We start from the raw sequence: 24,133 nt of genomic DNA, 5'->3' as shown, positions 1-24,133 counted from the left end.
CTAATTTTCTACAAAATTTTAGAATGAATGAATGAATGCCGTTCTTTCATGGCGTCTCTTAGACGGGATTAGGGTTGGGATTAGGCGTTTGAACAAAAGAGACTGGGATAATGGAGTGTTCCAATGGCTGTGAGAAGGGTTTAGGGTTTGACAAAGTCGTTTCATTCAGAACAAAAGACACAGTTTAACAGGGAAGAATAACTCCCGAGCCAATCTTCATTTCCCTGATTACCCGGGCCAGAATATAAAACGGTTGCGGCTTTAATTTTCATGGGTGCGTTCTTTTTTTCAGCCTCGAGGGATGGAGCAATGGTGGACGTAAATCAATCTGGACCGTCCTTTATGTGTCTAAACTGTGAGTCTTCGTCCATCATGAAAAACAGGAAAGGCATATTAGCTGCTCCATCTAGGCCGTCCTTTATGTGTCTGAAGTATAGATAACCGTTGTCCCTCGTAATATAAATAAGTTCCAATGCGTTTTCCTCTCTACGTTATAATTGCATCATGTTTGCAATTTCACCCTTATTAAAATGAGGTGCACAAATTTGGACTCTAGATCGTTGCTACTCGTTAGAAGTAACTCATCATTTACAACAACTGCCAACCAAATACACCGTTCAATTTATTATTCATCGGCTCATGTAATATGTACTCGTATATTTATCAATTCCTCATTTTTACAAAGAACAAATGGAACCATGCATAAAGTGTTTGAAAATACATACATAAATTCTCATCTAACATTTGCTTTCAAGCAATCTATGTTTTTGCTCCGTATCAATCATTATTGTGGTGCCTCCAAACCCCATATAATCAAAAGCCCCACACCAACGACATTTCTCAACGGACACCATTTTCATTTCCTATTATTAAGATTTAGCAGTTAAAACTTGCATCCACCCCACTCCTAAACCGCACTTAAACTTTCTGTTTCCTGTCACTGTATATAGAGACCATAATTGTCCACAAACTCTTCCGCTTAAAGCCTCCTCTCCTAATTTCTTTAGAGTGTAGATTAGATACTACTGTAAATTCCTCCTTTCTCTCATTCTCTCTGCCAAAATGAGACTAACAAGATCAAAAGGAAGCCTTTTACGCGCCATATCTTCCAATGTAACAGTAATCTTAATTGCCGTGATCGTTAATAATAAGAATGTGGATCTAGCCAAAGCAGAAGATCCTTATAGATACTTCACATGGACAGTAAGTTACGGAAACATATATCCTCTTGGTATTCGTCAACAGGTAATCTGATTAATCCAATCCAATTAGCGCTTCTTCTCTGTTTCATGCATACATATGCAAATTTTGAAGTTCTGCAATATGACAGGGGATACTAATCAATGGTCAATTTCCTGGCCCTGAAATCTACTGCAACACGAATGATAATCTCGTAATCAACATCATCAATTTGTTACCTGAACCTTTCCTCATCTCATGGTAGGCATGCACTCATCTCTCTCTATTCCCCCAGTCTAATTCATTTGATGACTAGTAACTTCCTCCCCTAAAAGGCTGGATCTGTAACTACCATGTGCCATCATCTCTAGTGGGTTCACGGTAATTTTAGCATTCAGAATTTTACATTTGTAAATTGTACTCTGAACTGTGATTTGAAAATTCTACGTTAATAGGAATGGAATACAACAGAGGAGGAATTCATGGGAAGATGGAGTTTATGGAACTAATTGTCCGATTCCTTCTGGGACGAATTTTACATACAATATTCAAGTTAAAGATCAAATTGGCAGTTTCTTCTACTTCTCTTCTTTTGCGTTCCATAAGGCAGCTGGTGGATATGGAGCGATTCGAATCCTTAGTAGACCAAAAATTCCTGCTCCGTTTGCGGAACCGGCAGGAGATTTTACGGTTCTTATCGGAGATTGGTACAGTTATGATCACACGGTAGATATATTTACTCCTGGATAACTTCATTTTGGTTTTCACTTGTGAAGTTAAAAAGAACCAAATTTGATTGTACATTGATATCTGAGGACAGAACATTTGTTTTGCTGTATAGCATTTGAAGTCAGTTCTTGACGGTGGTATTCAGCTAGGACTACCCAATGGAGTTCTCATCAATGGCCGTGGGCTTAATGGTCAATCATTTACAGTAGAGCAAGGTATAACATCTGAACTGCGTTCTCTTTAATCTCATAAGTGTGCGGCCAAAAATTACCTAATGCTACAGAAATCAAGCCGGTTGCTCCATGGTTTTTGTGGCACAGGGAAAACTTACAGGTTTCGGATATCAAATGTGGGATTACAAAGCACACTGAATTTCCGGATAGAGGATCACAGTATGAAGTTAGTAGAAGTTGAAGGAACCCACACACAACAATCTACCTATTCATCTATTGATATTCACGTCGGACAATCTTGTTCCGTTCTTGTCAGGGCTGATCAGTTTGCTAAGGATTATTATATTGCTGTGTCGACTCGTTTCGCCAGCATCACTCTTACAAGCACAGCTTTTCTGAATTACGCAAATTCTGTTACTCCTGCAACTGGTTCTCCACCTCCTGGCCCAACTTCTCAATATGATTGGTCCCTCAACCAAGCTCGCAGTATCTTGTATGTATCGCTCAAATTCTATATCGAAAAAGCAAAAGAAACTTGCCGACTAAACCGCAAACATATGATCTGACTCAGTGACATGGCTATTGATATCGGATGATTTTGATTCTCCCTGAGATGAGAATGACATGACTTCAAAACATTAAGTAATGTGTTGATCTTGTTGTGTGTATCCAGGACCAACCTTAGCGCGAGTGGACCACGGCCAAACCCACAAGGCTCATATCACTACGGTTCAATCAGTGTCAGTCGAACCATTCGGCTCTCTAGTTCTGCTGGTTTTATCGACGGCAAGCAACGGTATGCAGTTAACAGTGTATCGTTTGTCCCTGACGATACCCCGTTAAAGCTTGCTGATCACTTCAAAATCCCAGACGTATTTCGCTTGGGGAGTATACCTGACTACCCACCAGATGGTGTAATGCACTTGGGCACCTCAGTCATGGCTGCTGATTATAGAGCATTCATTGAGATTATATTTGAGAATCACGAAGATATTCTCCAAACTTGGCACCTTGACGGCCATTCGTTCTTTGTTGTTGGGTAAGCTCGGTTCCCATACTTGGAATGAGAACCTTTTAATGCATGGATCCTTAATTTGCATATTTTTTGTGGTGTCATGCACAGAATGGACGGAGGATTATGGTCGCCGGCTAGTAGAAGACAGTACAATCTTAAAGATGCAATTTCGCGTTGCACCACTCAGGTTTATCCAAATTCATGGACATCAGTATACGTTTCCCTTGACAATGTTGGGATGTGGAACTTAAGAACAGAGTTATGGGCTCGGCAATACCTCGGACAACAATTTTATCTACGCGTTTATTCACCGGCTGAATCTACAAGAGACGAGAATCCCATCCCTAAGAATGCTCTTCTATGTGGCCGGGCAACAAAATGAATAAAAGTATCATAGGAAGATCACATCAATTGACCGGAAAAATCGGATCCTAAAGATGACGAAAAATTCTTCTTGTGGTCGAAAGTTTTTACATTTCCCAAAACTTTTTATTTATTCATATGGAACATGGATTTGAGGACCACAATTTAATGATTTGAATTAGGATCAATTTGATCATCAATAGCGCGCTTTGAATTCAGAATCAATCTACACGGTTCGGGTTTAGATTCATTGACGTAATATATATTTTATTCCATGTATACGTGTACCAATGGACAATAATTATTTCTCTCCAACATTCTCCGTATAGCGGGTCCCATAAAATTAAAGCAAAAGACAGAATTGTGGTAGTGGTGAGGCTCCAAAGGACAGAAGCAGGACTCATGTCAGTATGGTCAGTCAAAGAAGACTCCAAAATGTTTGAGGATATAATCGTAACTCAATAATTCAATTTCGATTAAAATTGAAAATGTAAACCGCCATTTTCGTCTTTTCCCATCGAATTCTCCCCCAAAAAGAAGTGTTTTTTCCACATGTAGACCTACCAAAGTGCATTTTTTTGCTAAACGGCATTAAACCACGTCAAAAAGAAATCCTACGTGGAATAGTGAAAAAAGGGTGACGGAAAAAGATAAAAAAACCTGCAAACAGACGGCGTTTTCTTTGCTTTCTTATAACAGCAACAGAGATACAGAAGCGAAGAGGGGAGAGAGAAAGCGTGAGAAGGTTTGAGAGAGTGAGATGCTTTTAGCTAGGTTTGCCTTCATCACCACAGAAACTAAGAATCTCATTTCATCAGTGAAGAGAGATAAAATGTGGGGATAAAGATTTTATTTGATTTGAGTGGGTGAGTGATATTATAGAAGTTGATTTTGAGGGGATATTTTGATTAATGGGGAGTATATCATCATTAGAAGAAGATGAAATGGATCAAAGTGAAAGATATGGAAGTTACAGTATAAGTGCAGATGTGAGTGAATCAGAAAGTTCAAGTAGTTTTACATATAATCATAATCATTATAATGATGAAGGAGCTTCAAGTTCTTTTGCTTCTTCACCATTATCAACACATCCAGTAGTTACTAAGATTTCTGGTTTTCCGGCGTTAATGTTGCCTGTAATTGGTGGTAAAGATGTTGTTGCTTGGGAGGAAAAATCGGACAAACGTGAACCTAATTTATCTGGTAATTTACTTAGGTTTTCCGTATTAGACTCTCTACAGTATCATTTTTTTTTCCACTTTAGATCTTACTCAGCAGCACATTATAATTTCATTGATTTTTATTTTTGGTTGAATTTTTTCTTCAATTTTGTTGCAGAAGTGGATATGATGAAAGAGAGATTTGCTAAGCTATTACTCGGTGAAGACATGTCTGGTGGTGGGAAAGGAGTTTGTACAGCTCTTGCCATTTCTAATGCTATTACAAATCTCTCTGGTGAGTGTTAGTTTTCTTCCCTCTTTGATTTCAGATGCTTGATGCATTATCGAATTTTATGAGTGACTTTTATAAAAAAAAGTGAACAAAGAAAAAGGGTGAATTATTGAGCAAAATTAGTAGCTAGAAATAATCTCTTTGTTCGTAGTGTGACTGTTAACCTTAAAAAATGAAATAATTTTGTATTGATATCTTCTTAATTTGGTTTTAGGATAGTCCTACTGAGTAACTACTGACTTTTTTGCGTGTAAATGGCAGCGACTGTATTCGGTGAGCTATGGAAATTAGAGCCACTTGCACAACAGAAGAAGTCCATGTGGTGTAGAGAGATGGAATGGCTATTATGTGTGAGTGATTCGATTGTAGAGCTTATCCCTTCCATTCAAGAGTTTCCAGGTGGTGGGACTTTTGAGGTTATGGTGACTCGCCCTAGATCTGATCTTTATGTAAACCTCCCTGCACTTAAGAAGCTTGATGCTATGTTGCTTAGTATGCTTGATGGCTTCAGTGAAACTGAATTTTGTTATGAGCAAGGGATTTATTTGGCTGATGCTAACAGTGGTGTTGTTAGTCGGTCACCTTCAATAGTTGGGAGGCCTTCTGTAAGACAAGAAGAGAAGTGGTGGCTTCCTTGCCCAATGGTTCCTCCTGATGGGTTGTCAGAAGTTTCAAGGAAGAGATTACAGCAATGTAGAGAATGTACGAATCAGATCCTTAAAGCTGCCATGGCGATAAATAGTGGTGTACTAGCTGAGATGGAAATCCCAAGTGCATATTTGGAAAGCTTGCCCAAGGTATTAATAGTAGTCTGTTTTGAACTATTTTATCTGTATATGATAGGAGATGCAGGAAAGTTGAGAAGAGTCGATAGTAACAAATACTTCTGTTTATATTCGTAGAGGTTTAACTGTTCTGTCTTTGGGTCGTGCATGTAACCAATAATTAAGCATGGGATGTCGTTGTGGCACATATGCGGCCATGATTATGCTGTTTCTGTGCAATATAATGGAGTGGTTCACAAAGCTACTTCGCACCAGTCTCCGTTAAAACATCAAATCACTTCTATCTATAGACTCTTATGATGTGTATGTTGCTTTAACATAACGGCAAGGGTATTGATTTAGCAAGTCAATAGTTCATTTGCATATTTATTTATGCTATCTTGTATATATAAGATGAGAGCACTTCACATTTTAATTTAGATTACTAATTCTTTTAACCATCTTTGATGTATATGTATTCTCATTGGTAGTTATTCTTTCTTTTCCTTGCATAGTAGCTTGGTTAATCAATCTGTTGCAACATACTGTAATTGTTTTAGTAAAATGTGTAGTTTTTGTTTTCGGCTATGGGTTTATCAAGTTTACATCTGTAATCAGTCGATTATTAACTAGCTCTGTTCTTTCCTCGACATAGAACATAGATTGCTGCAATTTCTTGTCTATGATTTTCATCTACTTGCTATTCACGGGAGTGAAGCATTTTCATGGTAGCTTTTGTTGGTCTTCTAGTTTTGCTACTCCAGTGAGAGTAAGAACCTGATTTAGTTTAAAACAAATCTTTTGATTCCTGCCTTCACATGGTTTCTGTTATTGTCTCAGAATGGAAAATGCTGCTTGGGTGAAATACTATATCGCTGCATTACTGCACAACGGTTCTCCCCTGAGTCACTGCTTGATTCATTAGATTTATCATCAGAACACCAAACTGTGGATTTGGCAAACAGAATTGAGGCTGCTGTGCATGTTTGGAGGCTGAAAGAAAAGAAAAAACGTGCTCATCATGTTAGTGCTGGGCGTTCAACATGGGGTGGCAAGGTCAAGGGCCTTGTTTCTGATATGGGGAAGAGTCAGCTTTTAGCGCAAAGAGCTCAGACCCTCTTGCAGACTTTAAGGCTCCGCTATCCTGGCCTTCCACAGACTTTGCTGGACATGAACAAGATCCAATACAATAAGGTATCTCCTTGAGCTGCCCTTTAGTTTCACACCAGATTAGATCGGACTTGAAATTTTTGACAGGAGGAAATGAATTTGTGTCTTTATGGTTATATTTTATGGCTTAGAGAGTATCATTCTGTGGTAATCCAACCAAAGGCGCAATCATGTTTATTTTATTACCCGAAATTGGGTGCTGTTATGCTCTGGGGTCTTCAACACAAAACCTAACAGGGCACACTTGTTAAGGAAGATAGGAACTAGGGAGGGCTATGTAACTAAGGCTTTTAAACAAGAAATTCACTATGTTGTTGAACTGCTTTCTTTCTTTGAATACCAGGATGTTGGGCAATCAATTCTCGAAAGCTATTCCAGGGTGATGGAAAGCTTGGCATTCAATATAATGGCAAGGATTGATGATCTCCTTTACGTTGACGAAGCAGCCAGGCAATCTTTAGCCGCGGATTCAAAATCTGTTTTTGGTAGGGGAGGGTTGAGTGGTATTCCCATACAGAAACCAATCTCACCAAGCCCTTTCTCAATTCAAACTACCCCTTATGCGTCTCCATTTGCGACGCCAAGCTTCTTATCAAGTACACCAGTTACCGGAAGTCCGAAAAAGACTTATCCCTCTCTTGGCAAACAAGAACATTTGGGTTTACAGGATGCAAAATTAGAAAAATTGAATCAAAATAGTGGAGATAGAGTGTGGTCGGGAAATTTAAGTGTCAGAAAAGATTCTGGAGATGCACCAGAGCGAGATTGAATTGCCAACATGCCATTCAAGCAACTGATCTGTAATAATACCCCTCTTTGACATGGTGGTGGTTTAGGTTAGTCACCTTTGGGTCTTTTGTATATTCAATTTCACAGTTAGTTAATGGATAGTTATCAGTAACATCCCTAGGCAAGTAAAATAATTTCGTCTCTTTTTTATAACTCTCCCTTCTAGATCTGTTAATATTGACTACATTCTTTAGTTGCTCAATTTAACACTCATTGAACCAGCTACTACTGCTGACTTGTAGCTTAGTGTTAAGATCGAGGTGTTGAGCTCTTCTTCCTTTGTTAAGTAACTTATGTTCGTGAAAAGCTCTATCTGTATATTTTCATACTTCCGTTGTTCTTCCTCCTCTCGCGAGAATAATGGCCAGCAAATATATTAAGTTAGTTTTTAGAGTCTGGTATTGGTAGGGAATACTACCGGACCAGTGAAGCATTAAAGTCCCAGGCCACCAAGGCGCCAACTTGTACCATTGTAAAGGTTTTCTCTTACTAATGATACACATTACCCTGGACCAAATAATTAGTTTGAAGTTTGAATAGTCCAGAAAGTTATCGGCAGGTGATTTATGTTCATGGCCTAGACTGTGATGCCGGTAGTGGGTTCTGAATCAGTGGGCCTTGTTGGTCCCCTATTTCTTACATAGTTACATACCTCATACCTAAATTTTCATTTTTTTTAGAACCCTGTTTTAGGGCATACCTAAAACTTTCAGAACCTACAAACCAATAGTCCCATCTGGGGTGCCCTTATAAGGGGTATTTCTTGGATAGTTTAATTACCTATATACTCTTCAACCGTTTTAATTACTAATCTACCCTTATTCTTAATATAAAAACCAAATCAGTTTTAAGAAAATAAAATCAGTTTTTATATCATTTCTTCATCTTTTCCTCTCTAGCCGAACCCTTCCTCTCGCTCGCGAGAAAACAAAATTTCATCGCCGTGATTATTCGTCGATTCGCGAAAATTTGATCGACGATTAAACTCAACTACATAATGGGTCGTACAAAACAAAAAGCAGGAAATAGGCGTTCTAAATCGTCTTCAAATCCCTCAATTGAAAAAGAAGAACCAATTGATATTTACAACTAGTTTTTGTCTTTATTCAGTATGCCCTGGAAGTTTTACGTATGCCGTAAACATGGTTCTTTTTTTAAGCCCTACTTACTCCCTGCCCTACCTAGCAATTCAGGGGATGCCAGCTGGAGATGGTATGAAAGTCCATGTAAGACAAAAAGAAAAATTAGTTTGTCTTATACGGGTTTTAGTATGCCCCTGTAAACTGGTACATTCATTAACAGTCATGTTCAACGTGTAGGAAACGTTGGGACGTGAGAATTTGAATTTCGTTTTGACGAAATGTAAATTTAGTATTATTTAGTAAATTATTCATGATTTGGAGATAATTTTCCTGGCTAGTTTGGGGCCTATTGTGATTATTTGGGGCCTATAAATTTCTTCAACCAACCTAAAAAGAAAAATATGGGGTGTCTAAAATATGATGAAATACTATATTACCCTTTAAAGAAACCTTAATCATTCTAAACAAATACAAATACAAAATCATAATTACTCAATTAACAAATACAAAAATCATTAATCAAAATTCAATTCTTTTTTCAATTTCCATCAAAATAAAAACTAAAACTTAATCAATCACAGGCAACAACTGAATTATAATTATTTTTGTTTTGGGTTTTGATTTTTTTTCGAAAACAAACAATTCAAGTGATTGAGTTAAATCCCATTAATCCATTCCTCCTAAGAGGAACTCAACATGATTTAACTCTAAATCTTTGAAATTCACTCTTTAAATTTTCTGAAAATCAACCCAGAATCGGTTTATGTGTGCACTAGATTAGTCAGATTGTAATTGATGTTACATGAAATCGGTTTTTATTATACACCTACATAAAACGATTTTGGGTTGGCGTGATGAACACTAACCACAATCGGTTTACGCTAGTGCACACATAAACCGATTCTTGTCCCAAGTTTGGGTTTATAGAGAAATCAAGAATTGGTTTTTATGTGCCTCGTATGTAAACAAACTATGAAAAGGTAGCTATTTCCCATTATTCCAAATTCACAATCGGACTATTCGTGCGTTTATATAATCCGACTGTTACCGTTAACGTCCTTTTTTTTTTTTGAAATTGTAGTCGTTAGTCCCTTGTGTATATAAAGAGGATAACCTATTCTCTATCATTCACTACCTTATTCAAAAAAAATATTTCTCCATTGTTCATTTTTTCATTCTAAGATGTCAAATCCATCATCATCAACTACCAACTCATTCGAATACATACTTGGAATATGCAAACGAACTACTCCATCATCGTCAACTACCAATTCAATTGAAGACATAATTAAGATAACCAAACGAACTACCACATCATCGTCAAGTGCTACGATGGAAGAAGAAGACGTACTCAAGGCAAAAAAACGAGGTGAAGACCAATTCCAACTAAGGTACAGATTGAATGATGTTGAGGAAGAGGCCGAACTGGTTTAAAATTATTACATAGTCAAGGATATTCCCGAAGAACATCAACACGAGAGTGTAGGATTCAAGTTTTATTAGGCCCTTTTGTTAGAACAATGGACGGTAAGTACAAAAAACCACGCTATCAATATGATCCAGCCCACGTTTTTTCAAGGACGATTTCACGCTAAGAAATTGTGCTCCAAGTACAACGAGTTTCTCGCTAGGCACAGAAGTGACCGGTTTTCGGCACAAGATGTTTATACCAAGTAGAGAGGAGAGTTGTTTTATCATTTCGAAGCGCATTGCTAGTTGAATCTCGCACTAAGAAATAGAGAAGTTTCATTTTATACAGTTACAAGATCAATGTGGTAGTCTAGTACCGTTCTAGTTTAAATTTTAAGAGTTTATGCAAAGTGGACCACAATCGGGTCATGTTAGACCATATGTAGTCCGATTAAGGAATTAATTTTTTTATGTTTTTCTGTAATTTATTTCATCTAGAATCGGATAACATCGTTGTTCAGATAGACCGATTCTGAATGAATTCCCAGGCAAGTTTTGTCCAGAATTGGTTTATAGTAATGTTAGAGCACTGCTCGATCGAACTCGCAAGCGTTGCTCTCTAAAGGTTGTTTGTCAAGTTTAGTTGTCAAAACTATAAGTCTTGATTTCTAGTTTACTTATAGTTAAGTATCGTATTAAGATAAATGTGTAGTTGAGATTTAATCAGGCTCACGGATCCTATCTGTTTGATTTCCTGATTACATTGAGAAACAGAGGTATAACTCATGGATATATTTTCCTTGATTGAGTCTGACTGTCTAGTTTATTCTCGTGGAATTATATTGGAGTTCGTCCATATAGTTTTCGTAACGAAACATTGGATGTGGTTGTTAAACCCCCGCTTTTTCAATTGGTGCCATAGCAGGCAAACACGTTAAAGACCTCATAAGTCTGTGTTTGTAGCAATCTGACTCTGTGGACAGACGCCATCTCTATAAACGTACCTCCAGTCTTCAATGACTCAAATTACTTATGGTGGAAAAAATTTATGCGTGCCTTTCTCCAATCATGGGTTTGTGTTGTCAATGGTTATAATCCTCTATTGGTTACAGTATACGGTGTAATAGTTGCAAAGGATGACGAGATTCTTAGTGCAAATAAAAATTCTGACGGCTTAAATGCTATCATACATGCCATTACCCAAGATCATCAACACCATGTGACTGCGTGCACTCGGTCTAAAGATTCCTGGGATATCTTAGAAACCGTATTTGAAGGGAACACCTCTAAAAAGGAAGCTAGGCTTCAAAACCTAAATTTTGATTGGGAAAACCTTCATATGACTGATGAAAGTTCATTTGATGAGTTTAATCACAAAGTTTCTGAAGTTGTTAATGCATATTTTGCGTTGGGTAAGACTATTCCTGAAAAGGACATTGTGATGAAAATTCTCAGATCGTTACCAGCTAGGTACGATTCTAAGAAACATGCCATTTTTGAAGGAAATAACCTTGATACACTTTCCATAAATACTCTTGTTGTAAAGTTAAAGATCTTTGATCATGAGCATACATCCAAATCTGGAAAGGATATTGCTTTCAAAGCACAAAAGAACACTAAATTACTTGATAAAAGTAAAAGTGTTAGCAACTCTATAATTGATCCTACTGAGACTTACTCATCAGATGAAGATCTTGACAACTCAGTCTCACTGATCACAAGACATTTTAGAGATTTTCTTTTGAAGAGAAGTAAACGGTTCATCAGAGATAACCCAAGTCATCAGTCAAACCTCACGACCGTACACTCCTAAAAACAGAGACACCATTGATGTTGATGAAGAGGATATGCCACAGTGCTTCAAGTGTAAAGGTTTTGGTCATTTTTCTAATGGGTGTCCAAATCGTAAAAAATATACTGGGAACAAAGGTCTTGCTGCAAATCTTGATGAAACGTCTGATCACTATGATTTAAATGAAGATGAAAAATCAAGTGTTGCACTCCTTAGTGAAAATATTGATTTTGATAACTGTAGTAATAAGTACATCAATCTTGATATTCTTCCTGGAGAAACTTCTTCAACTAGTTGGAGGATAAAATGGATTTTTCCACGTCTAATAAAAATTATATTTCACATGTTTCAGGTACCTCAATATGTTGAGCAGCATGCTCAACTATGGTGTCTGAACCGTCCTCCACATTAACATGTTCTTATTGTACTTTTAAGGATCACGAGCTCTCTAAGTATTTCAAGTACAAACATAAAATAAGATATGTCAACAAACTTCAATGGAGAGAAAATCGATTAGAAAACAAGCTCAAACTTGTTCAGAAGTCGAATTCATCTGAGGTATGTAAACTCAACACTTCTCCGAAAAGGTTTATTTCTAAAGAAAAAGATAGACCTCTGAAGAAAACAACAAGGTCTAAGCAATCTACAAAATAGGGTATTAAGAATTCCGTACAAGAAGTTTATGGTGGACAGATTATTATTCACCCCAACACAGCTTAATTGTGTTGAAAGTGCATCTTGTCTCATGTACCTGGTCAAGACAATATTTGAGCACAAATCAGGCTTTAGGAAAAGAAATTTTTTTATTTTATTTTATTTTTGATTTCTGGAATTCTGTTGATCTTTTCATATCATAAATTGGTATTGAAAAGGTTTTCTCATTTTTGTTCATTGAAAGAGGGTTAAAATCGACAATTCTACCTTCTTTAGGGTTAAGAGTTGGTCGTACGTGAATCCTACTCTATATATAGGTTTTGTAACCCTACATTCCTTTTTACTTCCCTGAAAACTCTTTTTATCATAAGATTGCTTGCAGAGCTTGAATTGTGTACATCTCTCACAATTCCATATTGGAATAGAAAATCCAAGCATCCTATCTTCTGATGGAAAAGATGTTAATATGATTGTTAAGCCATCAATCATGAAGGAAAATGATAAATCTCTTTCCTCTACAACTTTGAAGAGAAAAGGGAATAATATGAAGAAATCAAGAGCTATCCCCTCAAATCTTTAGAAGTTTTCTGGTGTTCTTGAAGAGTTGAAGGAAACAATGAAGGAGATTCAACAAATAAATGATATCTTTTTAAGAACTCTTGAAATTCAGAAGGCCCTGGTTCGGCATCAGTCAAGAAGGTTTGTTGGAATTGACTCCTTTCTTCACGAACCTTATGTTCCATTCTCATATATGTCAAAAGTTAAGTCTATTATGTCTTTATGCAAATATTGATAAAATATAGAATGAACTTTTGAATATTCCGCAGTATTGATTTTTCCCTGATCCACTTCTATGTGAAAGTACTGCATGGCTCTGTAAGTTTTCTTATGTTGAGCATTTCTGATTAAATTAATCGTTAAGATTCCTTTATGGTTAATTTAATTCAGATTACTGGATACAAATTCACGTTTCATGTGATTTGTTAATGTCCAAAGAAATCTTTCTTTTCTTGTAAAATTAAGGTCGCTCTTGTTGTTCTTTCGGGAATGACATTTTATGGGGGAGACTTCTTAATTGAAATCGTGATTATTCCCAAATCTTTGTGGGGAGTACGGTTGTGGAATGTTGTAGGAGTTTTCTTGTATCTTTATAAACTCCTTGATGAATACACTAAGTTTCGACTATGTGAAATCATCAAAACAAAGTTGATATGTTCTCTTTTAGTCATGAATAATCTATTTTAGAATTTCATTATGATCCCGCTAGTTTTCGTACCTTTGCCAATTTATATTGATAAAAAGGGAGAATATTATTTTGCAGTTCACGCTACATACATATGGTTTATGGATCATTATGTAAGGGGGAGTGATTTTCACTGTGAGATGAAGTATTGACTAACGGGGAGTGATACACATCACCGTAGTATTATTGTCAAAGTTGTGATACAATTGAACTTTGATGTTGTGTAATAATACTATGACATTGTATAACAATAATTGAGAACATTTGTTTTTTTATTGTTATGGTTACGGATCTTCAATAACTATGATGCTGAGTTGAACACGGTCAGAATCACTGGAGTACTTGGAGTGACGAAGAATTCAAGGAATGTTGAAGAACTAAAGAAATCAATCATTTGGATGAGAAGCTACAAAGTTTATTTATTTTGTAATCCATATGTATTGATAGTTTTGTCACTAAAATTGACAAAGGGGAGATTGTTAGAGAACTGCTCGGTCGAACTCGCAACCGTTGTTATCTCAAGCTTGTTTGTCAAGTTTAGTTTCCAAAACTACAAGTCTTGATTTTTAGTCTACTTATTGTTATGTCTCGGATTATGATAGAATGTGTAGTTGAGCTTCAGACTTTAAGACGTTCATCGATTGAAGACGAAGGTCTACTAAGGGGAGCTTGGAGGAACTTCATCAACAAAAGATATGTGAAGAGTTGAACTCATCTATCACTCAGAAGTATATTCTATTCTATCTCCTATTGAAACTAAGTCGTATATCTATATAGACTTTACATTATACACATTTGATATTTTGAGCTGAGTTTAACTCGCTTATATCTTTCTCGAAATATGTGTTAGAAAGCTTTTTGCTTTAACTACGTTCATCATTATTCTTGACGAAAGTAAAAATATGATCATGTGAAAATTGCCTTGTAACATCTTACATGATTTGTGTAAGACAGTCATTTGATGTAGACTCGGAATGTTTCGTATTGATCATTCGATCACATGAAAATTGCTTATAAGCTAATAGTTTGTGTGAGACAACTATTATCGTCTTTTAAGAATATTTCAATGATTTAAATGGGAGTTTAGAACAATTAATCATTATCTGGATATAGCGTACAGTATGCATACCCGTATGTAAACTTTTGTAAGAATAATTCCGGTACGGGAACCAAGTATGCATACCCGTATGCGAATGGTTTTAACCGTCAAAGTCTGGGAACTAAGTTTTCGTACCCATTTGCAAACTGTTTCACCTGAATTCGGTCTGGAACGACAGTATGCGTACCCGTTTGAGAACTGTCGGAAAGGATCAAAGTCTGGAACTTAAGTTTGCGTACCCGTTTGCAAACTTATGTGATTAAGTTCTAAAATCGGTTAAGTATGATTTCATACTCATGAAAAAATACATTTATATATTAAGGATTGTAATTTGCAAAACGTGGCTAAACTGTTCATGATCTGATTCTATAAAATCAACCCGATTTTGCTTCAATTGTGTCTTTTATACTTCTATGAGAATATAAACAATTGAACAACTCTATGAGTAACACAGTTAGATTCAGTTGATTATCATTTGATCTAGAAGTGTTAAAATGAACATGGTTAATACAAAAGTGTTCGTATGGCTAACTTCGGTTAACTGTTATTGAGCCAACTCAATATACACGTTTAGGTACGGTTAACCATATCTAAATGAAGGTTAATTTATTTGTGTGTAACAATCTAAGACCATCTAACGGTGGAGAGATATTGCCTTGGTTTTGTGCAAACTTAGCTTGAATCTTAAATCAGGTTTTCATCCAACGGTGAATATAGATTTGTTTATCATGTCTTCAACTTTGGGTCGTATCAACTCTTAGTTGTGGGTGAGATCAGCTAAGAGAATCAAGTGTGTAAGTCATGTTGGGATTCAGGGGAGTAAGGAATGCGACTGTACCTTAATCAGTGTGAGATTGGTTAGGGCTCAACTATATTCCAGTCCGAAGTTAGCTTGTAGTAGGCTAGAGTCTGTAGCGGCTTAATACAATGTGGTGTTCAAAACTGGACTAGGTCCCGGGATTTTTCTGCATTTGCGGTTTCCTTGTTAAAAAAACTTCTGGTGTCTGTGTTATTTCTTTTCCGCATTATATTTGTTCATGTAATTGAATTATCACAGGTTGTGCGCAGTTCAATCAATTGGTAAATCCAACCTTTGGGTGTTGATTGAAATTGATTGATACTTGAACATTGGTCTTTGGTACCGTTCAAGTTGTTTATCATATTAATCAGGCTTACGGATTCTATCTGTTTGATTTGATGATTACATTGAGAAACAAAGATATAACTCTTGGATATATGTTTCTTGATTGAGCTCGCTTTATTAGTTGGTGCTCTCAGAATTATATAGGAGTTAGTCCATACAAACTGCCTAACGAAATATTGGGTGTTGTTGTTAGACCCCCACTTTTTAAAGTAATTCCAATGTAAACCTATTCCTCTTTAAATTTAGAATCGGTTTATAGTAATTCCATCATAAACCGATTATGAAAAAACTGCATCTTACTACCTTCAAAATCGGACTTTAACATTGTATAAGAAGACCGATTATATTACAAATTTCATGAGTCCAATGTACCCAAGAAAGACAAATCACTTTCATTCATTAAGATTGGTTCAGTTTGTAACATACAATATATGAAAGCGACAAAATATAAGCATCCAATAGTTCATGTTCTTAACAGAAGGAAAATACTCATTCCAACACTTGGAGACCCTTCATTTGATCCGACCCGACCAATACTTCCCACCGCTTCATGTTGGGATTGTATTTTTTTAGTTATTCCTTGGTGAGCTCTGATTCCTCATGAAACCTACACACCGGTCGTAATAGACAATCTTCAAGTAGTCTAAGACCAACATTATGAATGTTGTTATGGTTGAATAAAAAAATTCTCCGATCTTTAAAGCAATTCATCCCAAATGGTGTATTTCGGTGCGTGTGTAAAATATATTTCCTTACCAAATATATGATTAACGCAATTCCACATTTCCCCCAAGAGATGACCACATAGAGGCATGATCATCCAATACTCTCGGGTAATTGGTCCATTCCCCTTCTCTTGTAATCTAGCATCCATTTTATCAAATTTAACTTCTTTGTTTTTTCTTCCTTCATCATCGATATGTAAAATTCATTGTCTTCTTGTAGGCGTAAGGCCATCATCTTTCTCAATATTGGCATTGGGTTAAGTTCTCATCGTCCGCCAAACTTATATGGCCTATTTGTTCCAACGCAACATGATAACCACAATTCTCATCCGCATCCACGTCGTCGGTAGATAACACATAGGTCTTAATGATTTCATGAAGTTTTGATAATACTCCTCGAATATGGCGTAACACGTTCGATGAAGTCTACCTCGTTCATCCCTAGGCGCGCTTCCATCACCAAGAGTGTCCATTAGAGTCATCATAGAACCTATTTGTCTTGCTTGTCCCTTCCATGCACGTATCCTTGATATTCATGTTGTACTCGCTTGACTCTCTTGAGAAGGAACGATGAGATTGTTTGGATCCTCGTGTATTTTAGGCGCATGACTTTCTTGAAAATGATCAATTGGATCCTCATGTTGCAAATGAGAGATTGGATCATTTCAAAGGACTATATTTGCGCTACTTGTACCGCTGTGACGCCCCAACTCCTAAACCTACTAACTATAGGATTACAAACTAATTGAAGCATCAAATCCATATTATCAATCTCAAGAACCATCTTCACATACAGTGCTAACAAACAATCTCAAACTCTCTGATACATTATGTTTGAAAGTCTCTCATGTTATATAAATACATAAATGTGTTGTTTTACAGAATAAAGAAAGAATACATATAATACAGATACACGTCAACACTATATTCGGTAGAGCACTAAGCCACAAAATTGGATATCTTCGCACGCTTCAATCCTTCTGATTACTGAAACTAAAGTGGGAACAAGTGAGCACATCGTCCCAAAGGGGTGCCCAAAGAAACATATAGCTTCCAAGTAATCACCAACATGATTCACCGTTTCAAGAACAGAAATTGAAAAGAAGAGTAATGAAACTAAGCATTCAGCAATTCATGCAACAAGAAGCAAGTGTTATCCTAACCTCACCAAACTCATTGGAGAAGACGACGCGAGAACAACACTAACCAATAATAATAACATCATCCACACAGAGTGCCCATACAAACTATGATTCAGAATATTACCATCAAGATCAAAAAGTTAGACGAACAAGTATAATATGCACACGAGTGATTTTCCTCAAATAAAATAGTATATATAATATCATAACGGATGAATTACCGCCCTACTAAGATACTATCCAAACGGATGAGTTACCGCCCTACTAAATTAATAAGAAGTAATATCACTGAAAAGATCGTTCATCTCAGTTAAGGGACTTCTATATAATCATAACTGAGATCATTATTTCTGATGCTAGAGATTATCCCATGATCTCAAAATATTTGCCAATGTTTCATTTAAGAGACTTCTTTATCTTTATTATTACAACTGAGATTGTACCTCATTCGAGAGACTTCTTTAGGTCTTATTCGAAGGACTCTTTAGTCTCGAAATAGTTGTTTATATCTCTGCTATGAGATTTCTTTATAATCTTAACTTAAGATTTACACCAATGTCTCAGTTAAGAGACTACAGTAAAAATAAATTCTTAATGATCTCCGAAGAAATCTACACCAATATCTCAATTAAGAGATTACAGTAAACGGATGAATTACCGCCCTACTAATGAAATAGTTATAATAATATTTAAACGGATGAATTACCGCCCTACTAAATAATATTGTCGACGGATGAAATATCGCCTTACTTAACTTAGCTAGAGCCATGGGGAAACACAGACATTCATCGCAAGGAGATCTCACAATGCATATCAAACACAAACACATGGTTGCAACATCATATATTCGGATACAACATATACATCATACTCAAAGATACAAGAACTAGAACACTACAATATACGCTTTCATGTACTCAAATACTAAAGACTCATCATGCTCGCGGAAAAAGAAAGCTTAATGATTACAAAAAGGTACAGGGTTCCCACCTGAATTGATGACAAGCCATGCCTACCTCGAGTTCCGCGATCCACTGGTTCATCCTTTGAATCGATCGTTTTTAATAAAAGATTAATTGTTAATCACACAAGCACTCTAATATATTAGCCAAAAGGCTCATACCATAATCTCATACCATAATCTCATACAATTCTCTAATTATAGGCTAAGTGAACTATCTAATGGTTCTAAGCCCCTTTATGATTCTACACCCTTTCATTATCCAACTTTAACACATCAAAGGTTTACTAATTCAATTAGGTTGATTCTATAGTCCATTAGATACGTCTCATGAATATCTACAACTTTTTAGAAGGAATCAAAGGTCAATTCGGACCATAAAGGGTCCAAACATCAAACTAAGTATACATGGTACTAAGCCCATATCCACTAAACAAGCCCATCAACTAAGGCCCAGTCCAACTGGTCAACTAACAGTCAAACTGACGACCAAGGGACAAACTAACGGTCAAGGATCAGTCAAGGTCAAAGTCAAATGAGTCAACTAAATCGGTCAAAAGGATCAAGTCAGTCAAATAGACTGATTTAGGTGAGTCGACTCAGTCAGATAAACCGAGTCAGGCAACAACCTATCGAATCAGACTGAATAAGTTCAGTCAGACATGTCAGGGTTCTCACACCACTGCAATTCTGACTCCATTTTTACCTGAATCTATTCATTGCATTCAATTCATTTATTCCAATATAAATCTTATAACTCATTTAAAGGATCTAACTTAAATTATACATAGCCATGTCTACAATCTAGCAACACTGTCTAATTACTCTCATATCTTCATTCAATGAACCATCGTTTCTGCAATTCTAACTTCATTTAGTCTAAGCTAAACCTCAGCCTCCTCATCATTCCTACTTGGAGTCCAATTTCACATTACAGCCTCAGTTCTACACATGAAACTGACCCAAACTTATCATTCTAAAACAATATCTTTTCTACACCCAACACAACAACAGCATCACCACCCTTTACTTCATATTCTCACCAGCTGCCCTGCATTTTGAAAATAAATAGCTTCTATATTTCTTTACCAAGAACTTGGATCACAACATCAACTCCATTACCTCTTACTCAAACAGACCCATTTATCTATTCACTGCCAATTCCATGAACTGCAACCGAACAACTCGTTCACACAATCCAGTTTAATCCCATACCACCATAACTCTAACCCACTCTTCATATGCACCTAACAAACTATATGCACCTCCACCAGTTCACATCATCTACTCTGTCATACCAACACCATCTCCATACTTGTATCATGTACACCAATATCTCCAGAGACCACCCCTATCACAACTTACTTCACTTGCAGCTATCACAGTTCACCGCCAATTCAATTTACAATACTTGCAAGTATTCCATACAGATCTAACAATCATCTAAACACAAATACCAAGATCTCAGTGATATGACTCTGTTTCCAAAATCATTAACCCAAGGAAAACTAGTCCAACATCCCCATTTCAATTCCAACCTGCATAATTCATTCCCTGCCTGAAATCTCCATCAACAATACTACACATTCCTTCTTCAATTTCGACCACTATGCATAATGATCTTTGATAGCTTCTTCATGTTCTTCATCCGCCACTTGAATTTCATTTATAACCATTTCCCTGATTCTTTTGTCAATCCTCAACCACAGAATCTCCTTCAAATCCCTAATTTTCACTTCCTCCTTACAAAATCCTATATCAATAATTCAAATCCAATCACTATTACTCATTTCATATTCTTCATCTGAATTCTCCCAACTCAGGAACCCTAATTTTCATCTTCAATTCACTAAAACCCTAGCCAGTAACTCAGGTTCCTAAAGAAACCCAAAATTAAACCTAATACAATATTTTTACCCTAATTGACAACAAACCCAAGAAATAATTCACCAAATCATACACAATTTCATAAAGGAAATAAATTAGAACTGAAACCCTAAGTTAAATCTCAGATTTACCTTCTCCGATATCTCTGAATACGAAAATCGTATCAGCACCACCTTCACCGGTTACTCCTTGATCATTCGCTACCCCTCTTGATCTCAAAATTTCTTATTTCAACTCTTAAATCTCCACCAAAAGAGAACCAGGGGGAAGAAGCAGAAGAAGAGAAAGAAAAATAAGAGAGAAGAAGAAAAAATGAAGAAGAAGGAAGAAAAGTACGAGTTTATCTACTCGAATTGGATAAGGCCGAAAAAATTATTAAGGCACACAAAACTTGGATAAGGGAAGCCTGGCGGTTAAGATACAAAATAATTATTTTGCGCCTCGAACAAAAAATAAAAATATCTTCTTTGTCCGGTATCTGAATGACACGTGCAAGTAGTCTATTTCGCGTATCCTTTAGAGATCTATCTAGTAATACTAGTTTCGTATATAAATTATTGTTAGACTAATTTCTATTAATAAAAATCTATGTTAACTAATCCAGTCATCAGTGGATAAAATGTCTCTTGGTCATTGCTAGACCAGTCAAATAGTGTTGACGAGCTTGAGGGTCCTTACAACCGCTTTCTCCCTTCTTTGGTCGACCCCTTTTCCTCTTAGCCGGTGCCTCTTCATGCTCATTTTGGGAAGGAACGATTGGATCATTTGTTTTGGCTTGTTGTCTACTTGTCCCACTTTTCCCCTTCTTTAGTCGACCCCTTTTCTTTAGAACCGACGCCTCTTCATATTTAGTTTCTTCATACTCATGTTGAGAAAGGTTTCTTTTGTTACTAATCAATGGGTTTCTTTGGGTACTCATTGCAACCTTAAACTCTTTCTTTTCTTCCTTCTTATCCATGTTGGTAGGTGATCTACCCGTCGGCGGTAGCACCTTTGGTTCTCCAACCGGTACCATAATAGGTTAACGACTAGTTTCAAGTCGTACATCAAAACTTGTCGTGCCAAGCCATTCTTTTTTGCTAATTTCTCGATGATTTCTCTTCCAACATCTGTGTCCATAAAGGATTCGAGTGGTTCTTAGGTTGGGGGTGGTTTGAAACTTAGTTGCTTCAAAAACGGATTAATGATATCAAACGCAATTCCTTGTTCATACCTCGCAATCATGTGACGACACGGAAATCCCGAGGCCGTCATCGTCATACATGAACATACAATTCTCTATCTCCCCATCTCGTTATCCACATAATATTTGTATCCTTTATCATAGAAATGGTTTCCCAGTGAGATACCCTATGATTTAACTAATCAACTGATGGAAATCCTCGTAGCTGGTGATGATTTTCATCCTACTCTCTTCTATTTAATCCGTTATATTGACGATATCAGTCTTGGTATATTCATGGATGGCTTGTTGTACCGTAACCACACTGTTTTGGAGCAAGCTCTTCAAACGTCCATGAGATCCTTCCGCGATACTTGTCGCCTCATTCTGGTAATGCATGTGTTGGTAGGTGTAAGCATAGAAAATTTTCCTTGTACGGATCCAACAATTCCTTCAAGAAATAAACCACACATTTCTCGTAATCCTTCTTCCATAGCCCAATAAAACTCTCCAAATAAGATTCGAACTCGGCCACGGATATTGAGTGTACCATTAAATCCCAATGATGTTGAAAAGCCTCCATACTAACCCATTCACTTCATACTCTGTTTTGGTTTTCTTCATCTCCTCCTCTCTTTGTTCTGGAGTTAGTTCTTGAAGACGCTCATCTTCGGCATTTTCATGAGCATTACCTTTTTGTAGCTTTGGATTTTGGATATTACCCCTATAATTACTTCTACTGTTGTATTGTATGTGCCATGTGCAAAGAAAATGCTTAGCGTTCGGAAAAACTACCCATATGCATTCATTAGTGACAAAATCACTCTTAAAAATGCTTGGCGTCCGGGAAAATAAAATGCTTAGCGTTCGGGAAAATGCTTAGTGGTATAATGGCTGAGTTTATATGTTTTAAATGATTGTTTAGGACTTAGCTGCAGTGGGAAATGATGGTGAGCAGATGGTGGTGCTGATATTGCACTGGTTTTAGCAATGAAATTGATGCTGCTATGAGTTGTAATGATTTTGATGCAGCAATGAGATGATGGCGTTGTGAGTTGGTGTTCGGAATTGGAGTTGTGGCTGTTGCTGTGAATTGATGATGTTGTGGGTATTGTTAGCAGCCGATATCGAATGTCCTTGGAACTTAGATGTATGCTAGGAATTGAATTGCATGAAGGAGATATAGCTGAGTTTGGTTGGTGTTCAAGGCTGTAGCTGTTGCGGTGAGTGATTTGTGTGATTTCTGGTGATATAAGGAAATAGGTGTGGTGGAAGATAACCTGAGTTGTGCTTCAATTGAAATGAAGAAGAGCTGAGTTGCAATGGGAGTAGGCATATGATGGATTGAGTTGGCTGTGCAGGCATGTGCAGTGAAGCTGGAACAGGGAACTGAAGCTGTAAACGGATAAGATGGCACAACAGAGCTTGGGCCAATGGAAATGTCCTAGGCCCTAGGCTAAGACCATTGAGTCGAGTTAGCATCTAACTCAGATGTTACCTTTCTGACTAGCAGCTGACTGAGTAATGAATGATTCAATCAGTTAACTCGATGAGTTAACTCGGCCTGACCTTTCAACTGTATACAATTTTAGAAATCGCTTTACATCTCTTTACAAAGAAATATGATATCTTTGTTTGAACATCTCTTTGCTTTACAATTTCGCTTCACAAATTTACAAGCCCGACTCCGTGCCATTATGGCGGACCTAAATTGTAAGCACAAAGTTTAGTTTTGTGTCAATGTTTTTGGTCGGCCGTCCCATCTTGGCAGCGGTCATCTAAAGCAATATTAGCAGTTTTTATCAAAAAAAAAATGCTTAGCACCCGGAAAAATGCTTAGGTAGGATAGTACCAACGCTAGGCGAATGCATCATTGAATTAAGATTTTATATTTTTCTGTTACTTTGAGAAGACATATTTTCATAATGGAAATTGCAGAGATGAAGCTTCTTAAAAACACCACTCTTTACTCTTGGGTTTGAATATTGTATTACGGAAGGTTTGGAGATTGAAAATATCTTTGAGTTTCCATATTTGTTGGATATGAAGCTTGATATCCGGGTTATCAGTTTTGACTATTTTTTAAAATTTGAAATATGGGGAATTCACACTGATAATTATGGACGATTCAAGATGGATGATTTTGTGAGTTAACTGGGCAGATCTGATGGACATCATGATAAAGAAACTAAGCAACG

General features: G+C 36.8%; 2 protein-coding genes and 1 long non-coding RNA gene across 3 annotated transcripts; 2 read left to right on the top strand and 1 right to left on the bottom strand.

Moving 5' to 3' along the window:
• The first annotated feature begins 1,009 nt into the window (after positions 1-1,009).
• LOC113352941 (L-ascorbate oxidase homolog) lies at positions 1,010-3,672 on the top strand. The gene is made up of 7 exons (XM_026596686.1): positions 1,010-1,245; positions 1,331-1,440; positions 1,635-1,905; positions 2,021-2,123; positions 2,229-2,574; positions 2,755-3,120; positions 3,205-3,672. Exons 1-7 carry the CDS (start codon positions 1,063-1,065, stop codon positions 3,476-3,478), a joined length of 1,653 nt encoding a protein of 550 aa, XP_026452471.1. The 5' UTR covers positions 1,010-1,062; the 3' UTR covers positions 3,479-3,672.
• Positions 3,673-4,169: 497 nt separating this feature from the next.
• Positions 4,170-7,793, top strand: LOC113346769 (rop guanine nucleotide exchange factor 1-like). Its single transcript, XM_026590277.1, has 5 exons — positions 4,170-4,662; positions 4,798-4,914; positions 5,173-5,708; positions 6,516-6,869; positions 7,189-7,793. Exons 1-5 carry the CDS (start codon positions 4,371-4,373, stop codon positions 7,612-7,614), a joined length of 1,725 nt encoding a protein of 574 aa, XP_026446062.1. The 5' UTR covers positions 4,170-4,370; the 3' UTR covers positions 7,615-7,793.
• An 8,634-nt stretch (positions 7,794-16,427) lies between these two features.
• LOC113346768 lies at positions 16,428-21,074 on the bottom strand. The gene is made up of 2 exons (XR_003358614.1): positions 20,905-21,074; positions 16,428-18,969 (listed from the first exon to the last, which is right to left on the bottom strand). It is a non-coding gene; the product is annotated as an uncharacterized LOC113346768 (long non-coding RNA).
• Between the last annotated feature and the right edge of the window lie 3,059 nt (positions 21,075-24,133).

This window comes from Papaver somniferum, chromosome 2, assembly GCF_003573695.1.
Source record: "Papaver somniferum cultivar HN1 chromosome 2, ASM357369v1, whole genome shotgun sequence".
Lineage (NCBI taxonomy): Eukaryota > Viridiplantae > Streptophyta > Magnoliopsida > Ranunculales > Papaveraceae > Papaver > Papaver somniferum.
The sequence above is the reverse complement of the archived record's forward strand: the minus strand, read 5'-3'. Positions and strand labels throughout refer to the sequence as shown.

What these genes read in the sequence shown, in the direction of transcription:
- LOC113352941 (XM_026596686.1), top strand. Translation starts at nt 1,063, where the DNA reads ATGAGACTAACAAGATCAAAAGGAAGCCTTTTACGCGCCATATCTTCC. An exon ending in GGTACAGTTATGATCACACG is followed by an intron (nt 1,906 to 2,020) that starts GTAGATATATTT and finishes TTTGCTGTATAG; the next exon opens with CATTTGAAGTCAGTTCTTGA. An exon ending in CATTCGTTCTTTGTTGTTGG is followed by an intron (nt 3,121 to 3,204) that starts GTAAGCTCGGTT and finishes TGTCATGCACAG; the next exon opens with AATGGACGGAGGATTATGGT.
- LOC113346769 (XM_026590277.1), top strand. Translation starts at nt 4,371, where the DNA reads ATGGGGAGTATATCATCATTAGAAGAAGATGAAATGGATCAAAGTGAA. An exon ending in ATTTGGAAAGCTTGCCCAAG is followed by an intron (nt 5,709 to 6,515) that starts GTATTAATAGTA and finishes TTATTGTCTCAG; the next exon opens with AATGGAAAATGCTGCTTGGG. An exon ending in ACAAGATCCAATACAATAAG is followed by an intron (nt 6,870 to 7,188) that starts GTATCTCCTTGA and finishes TTTGAATACCAG; the next exon opens with GATGTTGGGCAATCAATTCT.